The sequence below is a fragment of the Siphateles boraxobius genome, unplaced genomic scaffold (genome assembly GCF_051911475.1).
Source record: "Siphateles boraxobius isolate OS27281-9 unplaced genomic scaffold, OSU_SipBor_1 22, whole genome shotgun sequence".
NCBI lineage: Eukaryota > Metazoa > Chordata > Actinopteri > Cypriniformes > Leuciscidae > Siphateles > Siphateles boraxobius.
In genome coordinates, this window is record NW_027508833.1 from 26,533,626 (window position 1) to 26,555,882 (window position 22,257).

The following is a 22,257-nucleotide window of genomic DNA, read 5'->3' on the forward strand; positions in this document are numbered from 1 at the left end:
TTCACACACTTGCCCTTTCATTCCCATCTCACACACACTCCTTATCCTGTAATATGGCTGCCAGTGTGCTGCCATCTATCCGTGTGCGACAGACTGCTTGTTTCAGTGCCTGTGTCTGTGCGTCTTCGTGTTTGTGCGCAGCCAGACTTCAAAGCATCCCGTTCTTTCCACCTGCTAAAAGATGAATCCGAAGCCTAGAGCGAGCTATGCCAGTTTGCACATCTCTGTGTGTGTGTGTGTATTTCTGGGACGGCCCTTCTCGGGGTCAGATAGCACTGTGAAAAGAAGGAATTGAGACCCTTGCCGTGGCTTGATATATGAATATTAATGGCTCGTTCACAGGGACAGTGATTGTCAGTGACAAAGCTACCACAAGTCATTCATTTTTAACGTAAATATGTGGTTTGAGTTGAACATGAGCAACAGACTATGAGCGACATGACAAAGATGAGCATGATGCTCGCGAATATAGAGCATGAAGCAAAATCAAGTAATGTAATTGCTGTCAGCGTCAATGCAAAATCTATTATTGTCTTATGGTCAAGGATTATCAATAATTTGCTCCACCCACAAAACAGGATGAGTAAATGATGACCAAGAAGTCAAGCTAAGTTGTTCCAAACCTGTATGAATTTCTTTCTTCTGCTGAACACAAAAAATATTTTAAAGAATGTTGGAAAGCAAAGAGTTGATGGGCATCATTGACTTGATTATTACATATTTTTTTGTGTTCAGCAGAAGAAAGATATCTTGATGGTATCTTGAACTCTGTCAACTGTGTTCGACCCACATTTAATCAGCGGTTTGGATTGGAAAATGGATGGATGGATGATTCAGCTGTGGGCGCCATCTTCTGTCGAGACACTGGAATTCATTCGGCACAAGCCTTACAGTGCATTATGGGTATTCTCCAGCCGTTGAGTGTACATCAAGTTGTACACTTGTTATTGCGGTGCATTATGGGATTGAATGAGTGCACCCGATAACGTCCACTATGGATTCGGACACCACTACAAATAGCTGTCCCCTAAATAGTGCCCTATTTGAAGGTATAGGGGGTGATTTCAGACACAGCTGAAGTGTGGAATGTTGGACACTTCATGCACTCAATTTTCACAGCTTTAATTACGTAGCAGAAGGTGAGGGGTGATCAGACTCCGCTGGTTAATGACAAAACCTTATAAAATTAATACACTACAGAGTTGAGTAGTTTATAAGTACATAGTGTGTAAGTGCACAATGTACAGTAGTGCATCACTTGGGACACAACTAATGTTTGAAGCTTCATATTATTAGCATTTCCTGTGCTATTGCTTGTTGTATTCCTCATTTGTATTTCGCTTTGAATAAAAGCTTCTGCTAAATGAATAAATGTGAATCTATTTTATTAATATTGGGACACTTTAGATTAGGTTCCAATTCTTCTCAGTATTAACTAAATATTAACTATGACATTTGCCTCAATAAACTCCTAATTACTGCTTATTAATAGTTAGTAAGGTAGTTGTTAAGTTTAGGTATTGGGTAAGATTAAGGGATGTAGAATATGCTGATGTAGAATAACGCATTAATATGTGCTTTATAAGTACTAATAAACAGTCAATATCCTAGTAATATCGATGCTAATAAGCAACTAGTTAATAGTGAGAATCGGACCATAAACTAAAGTGTTACCATAAATATATATTATAATACACAATTTTATAAAATATAATGTAATTTTATGTTATAAAACATAAAATATTGTTAATACATATAAATATAAAAAATATGTTTTGAAATTAACCCTTGAAATTGAAAAATTATGAATATAGAAACATTAAATTATTAATCTATTCACGTAATTTGAACCTGGCACAGATCCAGTCCTAACCTAGATAACCTAACGCAAAGACACCTATGAGACATTTTTCCACAATACAATCAATATAAATTTAATCCAGTCCCACCCTATCTATTTTTTAATATCCTGTTTCGCTCTGAAAGATGTCATATATTATGGAAGTTCCTAAACACTGTTTTTCGTTTACAACACATGAGAGAACAATATCTAGGTCTAAACCACAATATTAGCAGAAGTCAAAGGGTGGTTATTAACCACATTAAGAGCTGGTACAGACACATGCTCAGTCATCAGAGTAAATCTACTGCTACTTCCCATCAGTGTAATTCTTCATCAATTCTCATTTCTGCTCCGTCAAAATGCTCTGCACACACGACCATACACTCTTACACTGATAATCTCTTATGAAAAGCTATGCTTCATTTGGTTATTCTGACATAAGCCTTTGATGATTAATTGAAGATTAATAACCAATCTATCTCTCAAGTAAGCTCAAGGCCAAACCTGATCCGAAATCTGTTCAGCTCATGAAATTAACGTGAGAGGATATAATCTGATGTTTTTGCCATATTCTTAACCAAATTTAAATATCCCATTTGTGTGTGTAAGAGGGAGAACGTATAATGAGTGTGTGATTGATGGATTAGACAGATTGTCGTATAACTAAGAAGGAAAGAATGTCCATATGGCCGCAGAAAAAGGGATGGGAAAAAGAGACACAAAGGTTGATCTGAATCATTCACACTTCATCAGAAAGAAAAAGTGTAGGAGAATCAGATTTAAAAATGATATGTTTTTGTTTGGGTTCTAAAGGTTTCATTTCCTTTGGTTTTCCTCTCTGCTTATTTGCTGTGCATTCTGGGTAAGTATACAGGGAAGATAGACGTTTTGCAGTTCCTATCATCACAGACTTAAATGTGAATAATTTGGTGAAATTCTCATAAATGGAAGATGAATTATTTGAAACATGTTTTAAAACAAAATTTCTTTTTGCAGTCCTGTTTTGTGACACTAACACAGCAATTACACACTACACCTCTGAAGATTTCATTTACATTTTTAAGAGAAAATTATTTTTTCTTGTTCAACAATGAAGATACATGAAGAAGAATTATTAAAACCAATAAAAATAATGCACTGATAAAATTATCCAATATGATAAGATGATTATTTTTTATAATTATTAATTTTATTATGTTTTATAACTAATAATAATGACCAAAATCCTATGTAATTTTGTCTACACAATCTAAGTTGTCTATAAGTTAAATAAAACATTTCAAAAAATAAAACCAATCAATTTAAATGCAACAAGTGAGTTTAATAATTGACCGTATGAAAAGGGGATATTCATTTTGAGATTTGCTAAAGGTTTTTATTTAACAGTGTTCTTTAATAACTGTAAGTGAAAAGCGGAAGAGCAAATATACAGTATATCCAATATAGACCAAATCAAATAAATTAGAAAATTTCTAAAATCTGCACATAGCAAAATGGTATTGATATATCATGCATCCCAAAAGAAAATGTTTAGCGTTGTAGAGGTTAAGGTTCAGGGATTGTAACTGTAAGGTTTTTGGGTCAATCTGCATCAATCATCACCACTGTGCCCTTAAATAAGGCACTTAACCCTAAGTTTCTCCAAGCATACTGACCCCTGTAATAAGCTTATGGCACCATTCCACAACGAAATCCCACGAAATTTGCAGAAATTTGTAGATTCTGTACAAATAAAGAAAGTGTCCACTTTTCAATGTAAACAACATTGTTAAACATGGCTATTGGGAAAAACAATTAGGCCTACTTTTTGAGTTGAGTTGAAAGTCAGATTTCTGTTTTTAGAAATAAAGATTGTTTTTTTCCCTTCAGTTCGGTGCACTTCTCACCTAAAACTTTTATAATAAGACCAACAGAGAGTGTCTGTGTGTTTGCATGTTCATGACAGTGTGAGTTTACATTACTGTGTACTTCTAGTTCTAATCTATTCCGGTTCTGTCTGCACATCCTTAAAGTAATACCGAATAAACTACTTTAAGAGAACAAAAGGAAATATGCGTGTACATGCACACAATGACATCCACAAGCCATGTTTATATAACTCTTTTCAGTCATGTGGGAGTTTCTCATTTAGTCCAACATAATACACCATTAGCACTGCCAATTCTTTCTCTTGAACTTCTGCTGTCTTTGTGAGGGTGATCGCTGGTCTCAGGTGCATTTCTGAACTGAGATTCTAGCGCTGGAATATGGCCAAGACAGAAAGAGGGAGGAACAGGCAAATGTAGGCAGATCTCTCTGGTGATGTTTCTGAAATATAGCTCACTAAACACACGCTCAACTGCACAGAAGCCCTTCAATCATTTCTACATCTTCAAACAACATCATTTTGTCTTTTTTCTGCTCCTGTTCTCTTAGTAATCTCATTAGATCTTTGACTGTCACAGGACATTTAGCATCCATCTCTTTATACATTTAGTTAATTTCAACAGATTATCTAATTATCAAGACTGTTATAGAGCCAAACTAAGTTCTCTAATATGTTCTTTATTATATTAATTATATTCATATTTTGAAATGACTATATTGTTAAGATTGTGCATTTTAAAGATTAGTATCACCACCATACCCAACTACAACAATGTACAGAAGTCACACAAACTAAATAAAAAAACATAAAGTGTCAGAAATCTTTCACATCTGTCTTGGCCGACAGCCTTTGTCACACTCAGTTTCACATAATCTGTATATGTAAGACGCACACTACAATGTAGGCTAGCTGTTTTGAGTGTGGCATGTAGTCTCCAATGTTGTTGCATTTACACGTACTTAACATCATAGTGGATATAAATTAAGCAAATCACACTTCTCACCCACAACCACACTCACAAACACACATTTGCCTCATCCATTCTCAAAAGACAAAAAAAACAGTTTTCAGTTGGTTCTAACTTTTATTCTAAATTTACTCTAAATTATCTATTAATCATTATTTCTGAATAAAAATGTTTACATGCAGGTTTTGTGCACAAATACATACATATGCACAATCAGTGCATGAGACACATTGTTGATTTATTGTAAGTCAAGAATTAGTCATCTCACTGGTGGAGCAAGTGCATATCAAAACAACTCATTATAAAAGGCACAAACACCTATTCCAGTAATTATTAGTGGTTTCAGTAAACAGGGTGTGTAATGGATAATCAGGTCAATTTGTTCTTCCTCTCTTACTCATAGTGTTAAACTACTGTTATTGCAACACCATGGAACTAAAAGCATGGAAACTTCAAACAACAACAACAACAACTGTAAGCTGTACTGATGCAATGTTTACACACATATAATTATCTGTTATGTAATGTATATTCAAAGCTTTCGACTGTGTGCCTTTCAAACATATGCGGTGTGATGGTAGTTTAATGTTCATTGATTTATGCTAGTAACCCAAGGGTTGTAGATTCAAACCCCCATGAGGGCTTTCTTCCCTATACCCATGCCCTTAACCCCAGATTACTCCAAAGGGACCATTTCTGTTGTAAATGTAGTGCACTACAAGCTGTTTTGTATGATAAATGGAAACGAAGGGAACTGCTAAGTATCATCTATCTTTCTGTAAAAATGCCGGAGTTTAGTACAGGGTAAGTAAAAAAAATAAAGCATGTCAGTTGACTCTGCGGGCGGCCATATACTGGTAACAGCCCCAGGCAGTTGTGGTAATAGGGTAAAGTTTCTATTTACAGTACTTTACTAGTGAAGCTCCTGTCTTATGGGGACATGGGAGCATTTTGACATACTGTTGTGTTGATCAAGTTTCGGTACCAAATACAGTATACTTCAATACTGAAGAGAATTATTTTCGGTGCATTAAGGTTCAGACAGTGCAATCGGTTGTCCAGAATGTGTGATATGGGCCAAAGAGCTTCATCTCTGCAGAGCTAAATGGCCAGCAGCACTAGTACCCAGACTGCCTCATCAGCACTTCAGACTGTTACAGCTCACTAACGCTGCAGACTCTTTCCTGAAAGAGTTATATCAGTTACTTATACATAACACATGGATTCACACTTGTTTGCATAATACATGCACACTAGTATGACAATGCACCAGATCTAGATCAGCTGTCAATAATTCTGTAAATACTTTTAACACCAGGGCTGATAACAAAGGTTATTCATATGGATTTGCTAATCAATCATGGTCATTCATTTTAATGAGTGTTAGGTCAAAATATAGCCTGAAAGCCAGAAGACACATTACCCTTAGTGTAAAACCTGTAAGAGCATATGCTCAGCATGGGGTCTAAATGCACTCCTTCTCTCTCTCTCTCTCTCTCTCCCTCCCTGACAGGTGTACAGTTTCTCTCCTCTCCGATCGGTCTCGGGCTGCCCTTCCGTGTGCTAAATATTTCTCTGGGCTGGCGTTTGGAACCGGGTGTGTGTTGAATACTCCAGCAGACACCGGAGAGGCTGGGAAAATGTGTCTGTTTGCTCAGGAGTGGGATGAAGATTACAGAGAGAGCGACAGAAAGTTTTGCTTGAGTATCAGTCACACTTTCCCTTCTAACCTATACATTTACTCGTTGTTCCAAACCTTTATGACTTTTTTTCTTCTGTGGACCACAAGTCAAAAGGGTCACTTTCATCACTCATGCTTGAACCCCTAATTAAATGCGTTCTTCGGGGGTTGATTAGACATACTTTGTTTCAATGTTGAGAAAACACTTCTTAAAAGTGAAATGATTTGTGTAAATCCAGTGATTAAATGCCGTACAGCTCTCAGTTTCCAGTGATCGGCTCATTGCTAGTGTCTGGTCTGTGTGTGCGATTCCACAAACCTGGAAGACCTTTTGAACATAATCAGTAGGTTTTTAAAGAAAGGAAATTTTAAAGATAAAATCTAAGTAGTGCCATTGTGAGAACAGCATGTAATCATGTTATCAATCAAAAAGTAACTGTAGTCTGATTATGAGTATTTTAAAATGTAATATAATCTTATTACAAGTACTTATTTTTTGGAATATGATTACTCCAGATTACATGTAATCAGTTACTACCCCGCACTGGTAGTTGTGTTCCACAGAAGAACGTTGTTCAGGTTCAGAACTACATTAGGATGAATAAATGATAGAATTTATTTCTTTCTTTTTTTTTTTGGACTTACCCTTTAAGGATCATTAAGGGTGGGAAAAACAAGAGTGATGAAGAGTGAGGCTTTCTCTAAAAAGTTCATCATCAACACAAACAAATTAGACAAATAATAATCATGAAAACATGAGTGTTTTCGAGATTATCTCTCAATATGTTTAGATATGCTAATATTTATATTGACACATGAACCAGCCATTGTGAAATCATGAGACTTGATATTTTCAGGTTTAAGGAAAAAAAATTCTGTTGATTGCAGCAGCATTTAGGAAGCTCTGATGAAAGTATTTATGTGTGCACAAATCTATGTGACTGTATTCACATGTGAACATATGTGTCTGCGACTGCGCATGTGTGGTTGAGCAGACTGATAGATTGCCCCTCTTCCTAAAGCTCCATGGCAACGGTTTTTCTAGCGGTTATGATTTAGTGCCCTCAGTCTCTCCATTTAGACTAACCCTCCCTTGCTCTCTTTGTTTACATCATCTCCTATTCTCACACTTTTATGTTCCCATGCTTCCTGTCAGCACTTTAAGTCAAGTTCTTTTCAGATTCTCTCTACCTTCATCAAAAGAAAAGCGGTTTGTTCTCTTGATCCCTCTCTTTCAGACATCTCTGCTTGCCATTTCTCTCTTTCATTCTGTTTTCACACTGGACTTATCTTTTCTTCTTTCCTTTCCTCTTGAATGTTTCCTTTCTTGCTTTCTTCCTGCTAGCATATCAACAATATGTCTCTAATCCTTCCTTCCTAAATGTTTTTTCCTCCGTCTTTCCTTCTTTCCTGAATGTTTTTCTTTCTCCCTTCCTTGCATACCAACTATCTTTCTCTCCTTCCTACTTAATTTTTTTTCCTCCGATCTTTTTTTCCTCCAATCTAATTTTCCTTCCTCCTTAGAGTATACAACTTTCCTTTCCTTCCTTCCAGTATACCAACAATATTCCTTCCTTCCCAACAATCTTCCTTCCTTCCTTCATGCCAACAATCTTTATTTCTTTTCTTCCTTTCTAAATATTTTTTTCTTTTTTCCTTCTGCTTTTCTTTACAGCAATCTTTCTTTCTTTCTTTCCTTCCTGAATCCTTCCTTCCTTCACCAATCTATTTTTTCCTTTCTAATTAATTTTTATTCACAATCTTAAAGCATATCAACAATCCATTCTTCCTTATTTCCTACTTACATACCAACTCTTTCTTTCTTTCTTTCTTTCTTTCTTTCTTTCTTTCTTTCTTTCCTTCCATCCTTCCCACCATACAAACACACTTTATTTCCCTCTTTTGACAGGTCTGATCTCTCCGGCCACAGTATTCGGATCTCTCATATTTGCTAATCTCTCCCAACTGAATTCACATCTGCGTTTCAGTTGTGATGTTCATGACCGCTGCAAAGTGCGTGTCTGTGTGTGTCAGCCAGAAGGACATGATGGTGGCAGAGGGGCAATAATGGAGCACCACACCCCATGTCAGAATCACACACAGACACACTCATACAAGCACAGTTGGAAAATTAAAAAATGAGGAACCATCCATTTCCCAAAATGGCATTTGCGAAGGAAACACGTAGGAAATATGGAGGAGAGAAAAATACAAAAATGTTTGCTGTTTTTTATATATTTTTTTTTAATTATTTTGACTGTTGATTGGGCTGATGACGAAAAAAACATTGAACATCAATCTTTAATTTTAAAATGCAAAATATTTCATTATATGACGTCAATGTATGCTATTTAAAGGGCCGATTTTTATGACAGCTTTTGTACTTCTTTGTGTCTGTCTGTCCTGTCTAAATCTCTCTTTCTCTTGTTTCCATGACTACAATCATTAACACATGGTTATTTCACAGTGTAGTAACAAAGCAGGCCAAGACACATGCACACACAGGCACAAACCATTAAAACGCTGACAAAATGCCTTCCATGCCAAAACCTTTTACTAATGGCTGAGGTAAATGATGCCAGTCTGAGGAGTAATGAAATATCCTTGGAACCTGTACTACACTGCACAAAAATCATTTTGTTCATCATAAAAAACTATTTTAAAATAGGTTAAAAAAAAAAGGAATTTCATACAAGATAAGTTCTTAAGAAATTTTTATTCTTAAGTAAATATTTATAAACTTTTAATGATGAGAACAAGATAAAAATAGTCAAAAATACACAATTTTTTTTTATTATTATAATTTTTTTGCAGTGTAGAAGGCTTTAGGCTTATTTTGTTCTTTGCCCAAATAGGATTACAACAAAGACTATATCATTCAACATTTGTTTGTGTAACGTGAACATTACTATGTGTAAGTGTGTTTCAGCGGCTCTCAGTTTGTGTGTTTTTAAATATGAATGTTATTTCGACATAAGAATTTCCACACACACATGACTCATTAAGAACAAGTACACACTCAAACACACACACAGAACTACAGCCAAAAATGGAGGGGCCACTGGCAATAGGTGAAAATCCTTTAATTGTTGAGGTGTGTGTTGAAAGGGGGGAGTTGTTCCCTTGAGGGCTCAAAGATACCATCAGCTTCAAAACCAAAGAAGAGCAACTGCTTTAAAGTATTTGTTTCAGACATCAGACTACATACACACTTGACATTAACTGACATGCTGATAATCAGGTTTGTAAATGATGTTAAAATATGCATGTCATTTCAGTGTGCGTGTATGTCGCACACATGATTCCTGGGTAAAACAATTTTGTTGTTTTTCCTCAAATTCCCAAATAACTGAATGACAGGACCTGTCAATCACACGGCATTCCACAATATGCAAATTCAGATATAGAGAGACATACAATCGCACAGATGCGTAAACAAGCATGCACGAACTTGTGCTTCCACAAATACACTTCTGAAAAGACCACAACACAAAGTGTCTTATAACATCACATAAACAAACAAACAGCATAAAGCTCAGTATACACAGCCTCATGAGATGGACATGCCGTTATGAATGCATGACCGTTTGCACGTCCTCTTTTCATCTCACTCGCACACACGCTTCCAAAATTTAAGTAAAACATTTTTTTTTTAAATAGGCTGATCGACCTATTGACCTAAGCCACACCCACTAATAACCATCTTGTGACATACTAAGAAATCATCTAGCAAAACATGCCTCACGGTGAAACACGCACATGTATGCGCACACACACACACAAAAATTAAATGTTAGGCTATGTTTTGGTAAAATTGAAAAAAATGTAAAAAATAATTATTTAAAATTACAAAAAAAAATCAATATATTGATTGACAGCCAACACAAATGACAATAGAGTCAATGCATTAGGATAGCAGTCTTCAGATAAAAAACAAACAAAAAAACAATCAATACTAAAAAACTAATACCCATAGTTCCAAATCAAATGTCTGACATACATCTCCCTTATTGGCTTTTTTTTTTAGCTCTCAGTGGGTTTAAAGCATCTTCATCCATCCATCATGAGCCGTTGAGCAAACAACAGCCAAAACCACAATAACACAACATTATGCAATTCTATCTTACCTTCTTTCCTTTCTTTTTACGGTGCGCTGGTTTGGAGCTACTTTTTTCTTTGGCTTCTTCACTCATTTTGGGAAAGCTGATCCAATCAGGCACCCTGAGTGATCCTCCTTATTCCAACATCCACTCGGATCAACGCGAACCAGGCAGAGAAGTCCATTAAAGCTTTGCTGATGGTGTTTGTTTATGAGAGAGATGCTGAGAGGCGAGCGCACGCTCTCTTGTGTGAACTCTCTCCCTCACTGTTCCAGAAGACTCGCCTTCTTCTGTCCGGTGTTCCCCAGAAAGGGTGTGGAGAGATAGTGGAGCGAAAGAGAGAGTGAGGGAGAGAAGGAGGGGACACGGAGAGACAGGAAAAAGAAATGATATGTTGATGGTTTAGATCAGAGAAAGAAGAAATACAGGGGAGTTTAATCCTGTTGAATAGCCTACCTACTTTGATCTGTTAAGGACACCCACACAGACGCTCCTAATATTCTTAGAGAGAGAGAGAGAAAGAGAGAGAGAGAGAGAGAGAGAGAGAGAGAGAGAGAGAGAGAGAGAGAGAGAGAGAGAGAGAGAGAGAGAGAGAGAGAGAGAGAGAGAGAGAGAGAGAGAGAGAGAGAGAGAGAGAGAGAGAGAGAGAGAGAGAGAGAGAAAGAGAGAGAGAGAGAAAGAGAGAGAGAGAGAAAGAGAAAGAGAGATGGGAGAGAGAACACAGTAAATAAGAGTGAAACAAAATGGTGTAAAAGAACAATTAAATGACATGAAAGAAAGCACAATAGCTGTAAATGACAGAGAAACTCTTATTCTCACACAGTAAAAGGAGATCCATTCAGATTGCTGCCAATAGTCCGCTCATGTGCTCTCTGAGAATGTGTGCGCGTTTGCAAGTGTCCACAGAGTGAAATATTAAATGTGACACCTCTGTGCTGTGTGTGTACGTGTGCATGAGGGTATGTAAACGTGTGTGTATGTGCAGGGCTGGACCAGCATGCATCAGGTCCTTCCAGAAAAGGAAGACTCCTCCAGCACGGTGCCAAGAGATCAGCTTACTAACAGGGAGAGAGAGACAGGGAACACAGAGAGAGAGAGAGAGATTAGAAACATTTGTGTAGTGAAACCTAAAGAGTTTTATTTTTACTTTTATTTTATTAATAGAACTACTTTGTATTATTTTATTGTAGATATAGACCGTTCAAAAGTTCAGGGTTGACAAGATGTTGTTTTAACATTTTTTTTAAATTTATTTTAAAATATATTTTATAATTTATTTATTTCTGTGATCAGCCATTACTTCAGTGTCACATCATCTTTCAGAAATCATATGCTGATTTGGTGCTTAAAAACATTATCAATGTTGACAAAAGCTGTGCTGATAATACATTTTTGTGGAAACTGTGATAAAAAATTTCAGGATTCTTTAATTTATTTGAAATAGAAATCTTTGTAACAACATTGAACTCTTTAAAGTAATTTTCTATCATTTTAATGAATCCTTACTGAATAAAATATTTTAAAAAATTTCTTTAAAATAAAATAAAAACGTACCCACAACAAACTATTAAACGGTATGTGCATACGTGAATGTACAATAGGGACCAAAAGATATTTTTATTTGACATTTTTCCTATTTAACAGAATTGTTTTCCCCTTTCAGTTTTATTTGTATATTAGTGATATTTTATGTTAATAGAGTCAAAAATAAAATACTTTAAATTGAATCTAAATTTTAAAAACACCCCTCAAATTCTAATTTTACACTGAACTATTTTCAACAATTATTAATTAACATTCAAACAACACATGTATATGCCATACGCACTCTCACACAAAGGCTGCAATTTCTATTATGTTTGGTAAAGGCAAATATAGGCTAATTATTTGGAACATCATGAGGATGAATAAATGACAACATTTAAAAAAAAAATTAAGGAAACAATTCTTCTAAGAATCACCCATTAACCTGAATATTTACTAGATGAATCTGGTGGTTACATCCTTGCTTTATTTGTTAGAAAAACATGCAATAACATGTGTCTTTCTCAAGGGGTTTGTGATATAATGTTATTCAGCGTATGATATGAGAGCGCACAGACATGGCGGCCCAACAGCCAGCTTTCTTTCTCCTCCTCTCCATTTGGATAACAGAATCATCAACAGAGAGCGATGAATACAGGAAAAGAGAAGAGAGAGGGAATGGGAGGAGGGAAATTAGAGGAGAGTGAAAGAGTTAGCGAGTGTCAAAAAGAGAGAGGAATGGGGGGGATGAGTAGAAAGGCAGTAATCTGGTCACAGACGGCTGAGCTTGGCCAACCAAAAGCTTCTGGCCCTACAGCACATCACTGACAACACACTCTCACACACATACGACGCTCCACCCACAGTTTCACACACACATAAATAATCTCCACCATCCCAAAAAAAAACAGGCTCTGTTTATCTGTAAGGCGTTAGTCAGTGATTTTGCGTGTCACTGTGACTGACTTCCACCTCTCTCATGAATAATTTATAATGTGTGTATGTGTCTCTTTGTATCTCTGTGTGTGTGTGTGTGATGTACACAGCTTATAGCAGGGACGTGAGGGACTACCTCCAGTCGGCAGTGACCGATTCTGCTCTCAGGTGCACACACAAACTCAGCGCCCACAAATTTGCTGCCTCTTTGTTTCGCCCTCTGGTGGTTAGCACCATAAATAATAAGTGTTCTTTAAGAAGGACCTGTCCTAGTGTGGAACCTGAACCAGCCTCAAAGACTGTCACTCTATGTCAACACAGAAGTATATAAGCACTGTTACCGTCCCGGCCTCCAGACATCACATCTGTGGATTGTAACTGTAAAATATAAACAAAGATATAATACAACATCATCTCTGTATGTTTTTAAAATCCAGACTAAGCCATACCTGACAATTAAAAATAGAACATGAGATACATTAGATTTTAAAAGATCAGGTTTAGGCTTAGGTCTGGGGGTTTTTTCTCTCTGCTTTCAGGTTTAGGGCTTAAATCATTAGTGTCTGTTTGACAGGAATAGTGTTTCAGGACCTGAAGAATGAAAACTCAACACCGAACATGCAAAATCATCAATCATCAAAATAATCATGGTTACCAGAATTGGAGTGTGATGCAGTTCCTAATCCTGACATTCAAAACGTTTCTGACAAAACGTAAGGAGGTATACAACAATACATGATCAAATACAGTTGCGTGCAGGTGTCAATAGTTTCTCCTCAGGTGTCTCTGCGGTTTGCCACAAATTACAGGGCGTATCTCCCAGATAGCAACAGCACCGTATAATTAATGATCACGTGAGTTTAAGCCTTTTGTTGAAACGTGTGGTATGGCGACATTCTGGAAGTCTGTTGCCAAATTTACATTAATGAACCTTTTAGACCAGCTAGATGACAATATATCAAACAGGTTCCCATTATTAATGTTTTAACTTAATGATTTGACAAAATAGAATATAAAATCAGTCTGTGATTAAGAAATATCCCACAAGCAATTTGGCTGTAATAACAGTCGTGCTGATATTCAGAGGCTTGTTTTATGCAGCCAGTTTCAGTTCCTACCAAGGTAAGTTTATTCAAACTCTGTTTTTTGTTTTTTTTGGGAGGGGGGTTTCATGAAGGTGGATTGGTTTTCAGCGGTGTTCCTCGCCATAGTAACTTACGCTACACGGCTAAACTGCTCTGGAGCAGGTTTTATTCTGGGTTAGAGATCACAGACCAAAACTGGACCAATCAGCTTGTGAGCAAAGTTACATATATTTGATGCAATAAAGCCACTCCAAGCATCTGTTTTTTGTGTGTTTTTGAACTAATAGGTTAAGTAAATGATTCAATGACTCACTCATAAAGACAGACACGTGTTTCATTCTGAATCAATGATTATTGAATGAATCAATAATTAGAAAAAATAGGATGAGTGAATGATTAAATTACTCAATCGTAAAGACTGGTTTTGTTCTTGAATTAATCAGTGTTCGATCGAACCGGTTTAATTAATGAATCTATGGGTGTATTCACACCTGTCTTGTTTGGTTCGATTGAATCGAAGTCAAGTTTGTTTCCCTCCTTGGTGTGTTTGGGCAGGTGTGAGCAATCGTACTCGGGTGTGGACCAAACAACCGTAACGATACCCAGCTGAAGAGGTGGTCTCGGTCCGGTTCCAAACGAACTCTGGTACGGTTAGAATTTCTGTCCAATGAATGGATGACCTTAAGCACACATGTGGTTTTGTTTACAAATTTTGGTTCACTTGCAAAAAGGGCAGTGTGAAAGCGAACCACACCAAACACAAAACAAATCAACATCGTATTTGTTCCGGGCCAAAGCAAGTGAACTAGTGGACTTTCCTGGTGTGAATACACACTATGACTCACTTATAAAGCTAGTCACTTGTTGCCACCAACTGGCATTACAATGTAACATACAGAAAGACACTCTAAAATCCCCACCACTAATGCAGTATATCTAGAACGCTGATGAACATTCACAGTATATGTACATCTACCAAACAAATTGTAATAAAAGAAACTAACGGAAGAGAGGAGAGAAGGATCAAATTAGAGAGGGTAAATAGAAATTAGTTTTCTTCTGGATCTCAACACACATGTCACGCAACTACATTTACTTGCTTTCACTGACCTCTTACAACAAAAGTTGTAAGAGGTCAGTGAAAGTAAATGCAGTTACGTGACGTGTGTTGAGATGCAGAAGAAACTCATTTCTATAAGTGCGGTTCTCATCGTGTAAAACTAACGATTTTAAATAAAAGCTGGTTCAACATGAGGTGTTTAAACGTAATACAACCCTGTCTGTCATTCATAAGTGTTGACACAGCCAAGCCAGTTGTACACAGTAATGTGTGCTTTTCTCATAGCTTGTGCTGTGGTTTGCTGAACTTGGTTAAATAAAACCTTCATTTAGACACTCTAATCCTGTTCACATCATTTCATACCAACATTAGGAAGCTTTGCCATATGTAAATGCTTCACGAATTTCAGCCCACTCAGTGTGGCCACCTGGGCATCCCAATCGGCAGTTGCCGTGACAACGTGACTAATCACAGCACTAAGTGACACTGTTCTGTTGTTCATTGGCTTTCAGAAACAGTAGACATATGACTAATATATCCAAAACTGGGACTGAATTTGACTTTAGATGTACTGTGATTGCACTACCATTCATGTTTAACCATAAAAAGCTAATTTGTGCTGAAAAGGCCCCATTATATTTCAATATAGTTTGAAATAACTTTATTTAAAATGAACTGGATGACATTATCTAGCTCAATCAGGAAAAATGAATTGGTGCCATGGCAAATTGGGACCGAGTGAGCCCCGGTTCGTCTCGAACAATGAAGATCAAAGCAAACCATCAGATATAAATCAGCTTAACTGCTTTTAACAGCATCATGCCACAGCACATAGAAGCTCAGTCTATAACAGTGCTTGACAACTGCACGCTTGCTCTTCAGAACACTAAACCGCATCTAAATGTTTCTGAATTCTCAGTCTACTGATACATCTCTCTCCACATCATGATCTGTAATGTTCCTCTTAATCAACAGTGAAGGGGGATCCTTGACCCTTTTGCGGGGACCCTCTCATGGCAGTATTAGTCCGTTATATTGTGGTTATATTATGGAATAATTTTACACTCAGCAAAGAAGCTACATTAAAGTAGCAAGTATGTGTTTAAATAAATGTTATGCCACACAAAAGCTTGAATGTTGATGAATGGTTTTGTATCCCTGCAGAATACATTTATTCAGGAAGTAAATTGATAAAAAAATAAATAATTCAAATAAATGCTGTTCTTCTGAACTTTCTGTTCATCAAATAATCCTGACAAAATGTATTCCACAAAAATATTGAACAGTTTCAACTGTCTCAGTTTCAACATTGGTAATAATAATAAATATTTCTTGAGTATCAAATCAGCATATTAGAATGATTTATGAATGATCATGTGACACTGAAGTAATGATGCTGAACATTCAGCTTTACATCAAAGAAATAATTTACATTTTAAAATCTATTAAGATAGAAAACTGTTATTTTAAACTTTAATAATATTTCACAATATTACTGTTTTTACTGTATTTTTGATCAAATAAAGGCAGCCTTGGTGAGCATTAGAGACGTCTTTCAACACATTTAAAAAAAATCTAACAGGCCTCAAACTTTAAAAGAGTAGTGTACATAGCTGAAATGTCTTCTAAAAAGACCATGTAATATCAGTAGGGATGCACCGATATTACAATTCTTGAGGTTACCTTTTATTATTATCCTGGCCGATAACTTCTAAATGGTCAAATATTACAGCACAGAAAGGATAAAGCAGGGTTAAATTGTCCTTATCCTAATTAATCAGCAAAACAAGTTCTTCCCTTATACAAATATTATGACGTGACCACCTGATGCCTCGCCTCACGATTCCCGCGGGGGTCCAAGATTTGCATAACACCACTGGGCATCAGAGCTCTGGGTCTGTCTGTGCTGCTCACTTCTTTTCCAGTAAACGTCTGTGATTTGATTCAGCCTTTTTCACCCCTTCTCTGGGAGTGTGGGTATCCAGAGCTTATTTTCCAAAGTGACCGCCTGGCTCTGCCTCAGTGCTCAAGTGCCCTGTCAGCTCTGAAACACACACACACAGAAATATATTGCTTTTACTTATAATCTCGCTCTTAGGCACACGTACACAAATCTTTCTATCCATCGTTCGATTTATCTCTTCTCCAAATATCTATATTCAACCACTCCACATTATGGTTCTTTATTGTGTAATCACAGCTGTAAATTATGCAAAGTTGGATACAACTGTGTATGAATAGCATAAGTACTATGAGTACTATGGGTTCAAATTAAATGATGGTGTACTTGTACTTTGCTCTTCAAAATAGTGTCTTGAGGGCATACTAAGCAGATCAGTGCTGATAGGGTCATTTCCTTTTGTGCTGCTAATTTTTGTTAAAAATATAGCAGTCTCTGATTAAGTGGGAGACAGGAATTGGCCAATTACAGACAGAGAGACATAATCACAAGCCTTGTTAGTCCTTCCATCAACCTGTCAAGCCATGTTGCTACGGTGATCACTCCATTACCCCATCACCATGGTTACACTCTCTTGCCAGCCCACTTGTATACTTTTGGGAACCTGTGAATAATGTGTGATTCTCCCTAGAGAGAGAGAGAGAGAGAGACAGTCACATGAAGAGTGTCAGGATGAACAAGAGATGGCTCTTACCTCCTTGTGAAGATCTGATGCTGCAAGAAAGGGAGCAAAAAATAAAGGAACCAGTGACTGTGCTTTTGCATTTCCAGGAAAAGAGATGTCATGGGTAACCGTGGCAACAGGAAACAGCCATGAGGGGAAAAAACTGAAGCTCTTTTTAGTTCCACTGGTTTCCTCACATACATCAGAGCTGCTGCTTCTCACAGCTCCACACTTCCACCCGGTGTTACCATGAACCATGCTTGCTGATCAATATATTTGTGTTTAAATACAGACTAGGTACATCTGTTTTTGTATAATTTTCCCTACATGCTGATTTGTTATATAATGCTGTGCTGTGAAATAGTAGGTTTTTGCGAGATTAGCCTAAATGTATTATTTAACAAAAATAATAAATGTTTTGGCGACGTGCGCGTTCGTGTTACTTGTAGGCTTCACTCCGTCTCGCCCTAAAAAGCATAAAAGTTAACAAAAGCGCGACACCAAAAACAACGCCAAAAAAATAAATTCCTTCCGTGTAAGTTAATTTCTTCACTGAGATAAACATATCTGGTGACGTGATGATGTGAAAGCGATAACTTCTATTACGACGAACGAATATATTCACTTCAGTTTTGTCCCTCTAGTAAGTTAGTTAAAATGCTGACTAACTGAAGATGTTACCATTAATGGACAGTTGGACACGATGCTTCCTTGAAAATAATGTCCAGGTAACGTTACAGTGCAATAGGCCTAATGCTTTACAATGAACTACATAAAAGCTACATGCAATTCACTCAAGTCCCCTTAAGACTTTTAGTTAACTGTAAGTAATGCTGCACCTAGTACATGTCAATTAACTCGCATTAGAATATTAGCTGCTAGTTGAATTTAGGTTATGAAGTAGGGGGTTCGGGTTAGTAACGTTAGTAGAATAAGTTGTAGGCTACTTGCAAAGTTATAGTCCGTTGAATGTCTGTTGGGGGAGCATCGAAATTAAGTATTAATTAAGTATCAGATATTAAGCACACAGTCTATGAGATAGTTGACATGTTGTTGAAATGTTAACGTTATAGCAAAGAGTATAGAAGAACAAGAGGCGAAACTCAATAGAACGTTCCATTGCAACAAACGCGCCCAGCAGCAGCGCTACGCTTCCGCCATTTTGGGGTGAAAGCGCCTCGGCAGTCCACTAGTGTTGATGTGTCGTTCGCGAACGAGCCGCTCTAAAAGCCGATTATTTGAAAAGAGCCGGAATTCCCATCTCTATCCGCTAGCTTTTTGCTGTCGCTATAGCAATATCAGCTGCTTTGTAATTTTTTTTTTAAGTAGCCTACATTAAAGATCAAATCCAAACTGAATGATGACAACACAGAATAACGTACAATCACTAGACTAGTGATCATCAAATCCCTTTTAACAGTTTATTTCACAGACTTAGACAAGTTTTCTACTTTTTTTCCCACAAAACCTTTAGTATTCGCATTACAAACACTGAATTAATGCCAACATATAACACAGTAAGTAAAGGACATGCTATATCAGATCATTGGGAATGTTGGACAATATTTATCTATAACAGCAATAGAATAGATTTACAGTCAACTGTTTTTTTTTTTTTTTGATGTTTTTTTTTTTTTTGCAGTAGCTACTATCTTATATTAATGACCGTTAAAGCAAGACTATGTAAACAAAAAAACACAGCCACTGTCCATCATGTTCTATAAGATCATCATGTTTGTAGCATGATCCAGGGGATTACCCATACAGAAATGTAATATATGTCAATATTAAGTAAATTACATATATAGCCTAATGTCAGTGCCCATGTATGTCTGCTGCCTCTATGAGAATATATGCAAAATTCATATAAAACACATAGACATATATGAAACAATATAGCAAAAATGGCCATTTTTTCAAGAAAGTGCCATATATTTTCCCGTATATGCACATAAATGTTAAATATATTTAGCCTAAGACGAATATATGTAGCCTACTTATTTCAATGAATCAGTGTCACATGCATGTGTTTACATACATTTATTAAATATGTGGGAAACAAATATGTATGTCACATATTTATACTTAATGTTTTCCATATATGCGAGAAATACTCTACTCTGTAATATATAGGGTATCATATATACAGTAGATTAACTCAAATATTTTCTTCACATGTTTGGACACATAAATGTTCATATATGTTCCAGGCATAGGCTATATTGTGTTCTCAGATAAGTCAAATATATGTATAGATATGTGTCATGCTATTTAAAATATAACATATAGGCTATGGCCATATATTACATTTTTGTATGGGTAAAAAGTACAAAATATATTTCAGGCCTAGTGGAGTTGGTAACTAATAATAGTAATAAATGTGTAAAGTTGCATAAAATGGAAATGCTCAATAAAATAAGAAAAAACTACCCCAAATGTGTATTTAATGATTGGATTAACTGTTATCTGTGCTGTTGTCCAGTGACTCCAGTTGGAATTTTCACACCAAAATGGCGGCCGCGCTATACCGAAGCGCCACCTAGTGGCTGTTCCCAAAAAAGCATCAGAGTTTCGCCTCTTGTTCTTCTCTTTGCTTATCTCTTCTATTTGCTTATAGTCAACGGATTGTCTACGGGGGACCATTCAAATAAAATGTTACCATCCAATGTTTGAACAAAATACTTTACTCACTTGTTGATTAATAAAAACGCCATATCTGCGTCACTTTTACTGTAACGTTAACATTTTAAATTCATCAGTTCTTGCCCTCTCCGAAAAGCCAATCCAATCTCTGTCGTGTTCTCTTCGCCAGCAGAATCTTTTCTTTTTTTAAACAAAACAAAACAAAAAACAGTTGATTCTCCGGAGGTTTGAGATTTAGCATTCTCCATGTCAACCTTTCTCGCTCTTTGTGACCTATGTTTGTGCACTTGTGATAACTAACATATGCCACTCCCACACCATACACGCGTCAAAAATACAAAATACCAGAGCAAAGTTTCTCTAATTTACGGAATAAAAAAAAACGGTTATGACGAAATACGCACGGGCAAGTGACACACGTGTACGCAATTTCACGCGAAATCCATTCGAACCGGTCTATAGACCTTATGCACCAGAGAAACGTGGGCGCCGTCATCCTTTGGAATATTGTCTTTGAACTTCCGTTTTTGCGGTCGCTCTGTATATTTCTATGGCATCGCTGTCCAGGAGTAATTAGCTGGTGAAGTGGATTTACTTATTGTAGAGTTAATAAAAGTTATCATGAGCATTGTAATGTTTATAAACTCTGATGCTGTTTTGGAAACAGCCACTATAGGTTAACCGCCATTTTGGGGTGAAAATTCCAACTGGAGTTATTGGACAACAGCACAGATAACAGTTAATCCAATCATTTAATACACATGCGAGGTAGTTTTTTTCTTGCTTTATTGAGTATTTCCATTTAATGCACCTTTACACATTTATTACTTACCAACTCCACTAGGCCTGAAATATATTTTGTACTTTTTACCCATACAAAAATTTAATGTAATAGGCCTATATGTTATATTTTAAATAGCATGACATTTATCTATACATATATTTGACTTATCTGAGAACACAGCCTATGCCTGCAACATATATGAACATTTATGTGTCCAAACATGTGAAGAAAATATTTGAGTTAATCTACTGTATATATGATACCATATATCTGCATATATTACAGAGTAGGCTATAGTATTTCTCGCATATATGGACAACATTAAGTATAAAATATGTGACATACATATTTGTTTCCCACATATTTAATAATATGTAAACATACATGCATGTGATACTGATGCATTGAAATAAGTACATATATACATATGCGTCTTAGGCTACATATATTTTAGGCTACATATAGGCTACAATATTGTTTCATATATGTCTATGTGTTTTATATGAATTTTGCATATATTCTCATATAGGCAGCAGACATACATGGGCACTGACATTAGGCTATATATGTAATTTACTTATATTGACATATATTTCATTTCTGTATGGGTAATCCCCTGGATCATGCTACAAACATGATGATCTTATAGAACATGATGGACAGTGGCTGTGTTTTTTTGTTTACATAGTCTTGCTTTAACGGTTATTAATATAAGATAGTAGCTACTGCAAAAAAACAAACAAACAAAAAAACAGTTGACTGTAAATCTATTCTATTGCTGTTATATATAAATATTGTCCAACATTCCCAATGATCTGATATAGCATGTCCTTTACTTACTGTGTTATATGTTGGCATTAATTCAGTGTTTGTAATGCTAATACTAAAGGTTTTGTGGGAAAAAAGTAGAAAACTTGTCTAAGTCTGTGAAATAAACTGTTAAAAGGGATTTGATGATCACTAGTCTAGTGATTGTAGTTATTCTGTGTTTTCATCATTCAGTTTGGATTTGATCTTTAATGTAGGCTACTTAAAAAAAAATGACAAAGCAGCTGATATTGCTATAGCGACAGCAAAAAGCTAGTGGATAGAGATGGGAATTCCGGCTCTTTTAAAAGAATCGGCTTTTAGAGCGGCTCGTTC

General features: G+C 36.3%; 1 protein-coding gene across 23 annotated transcripts in view; it reads right to left on the bottom strand.

The window, feature by feature from the left end:
- Window positions 1-11,437, bottom strand: part of ank3a (ankyrin 3a) — a 132,542-nt gene extending 121,105 nt beyond the window's left edge. For 17 of the 23 annotated variants that reach the window (XM_077239345.1, XM_077239331.1, XM_077239358.1 and 14 more), the window contains exon 1: window positions 10,486-10,929. In XM_077239345.1, the coding sequence (XP_077095460.1) occupies window positions 10,486-10,551 (66 nt within the window). In that variant the 5' untranslated portion in view covers window positions 10,552-10,929. Of the gene's footprint in view, window positions 1-10,485; window positions 10,952-11,277 lie in introns of those variants that run through there. The other 6 variants (XM_077239359.1, XM_077239363.1, XM_077239361.1 and 3 more) reach the window with 6 other exon arrangements.
- Between the last annotated feature and the right edge of the window lie 10,820 nt (window positions 11,438-22,257).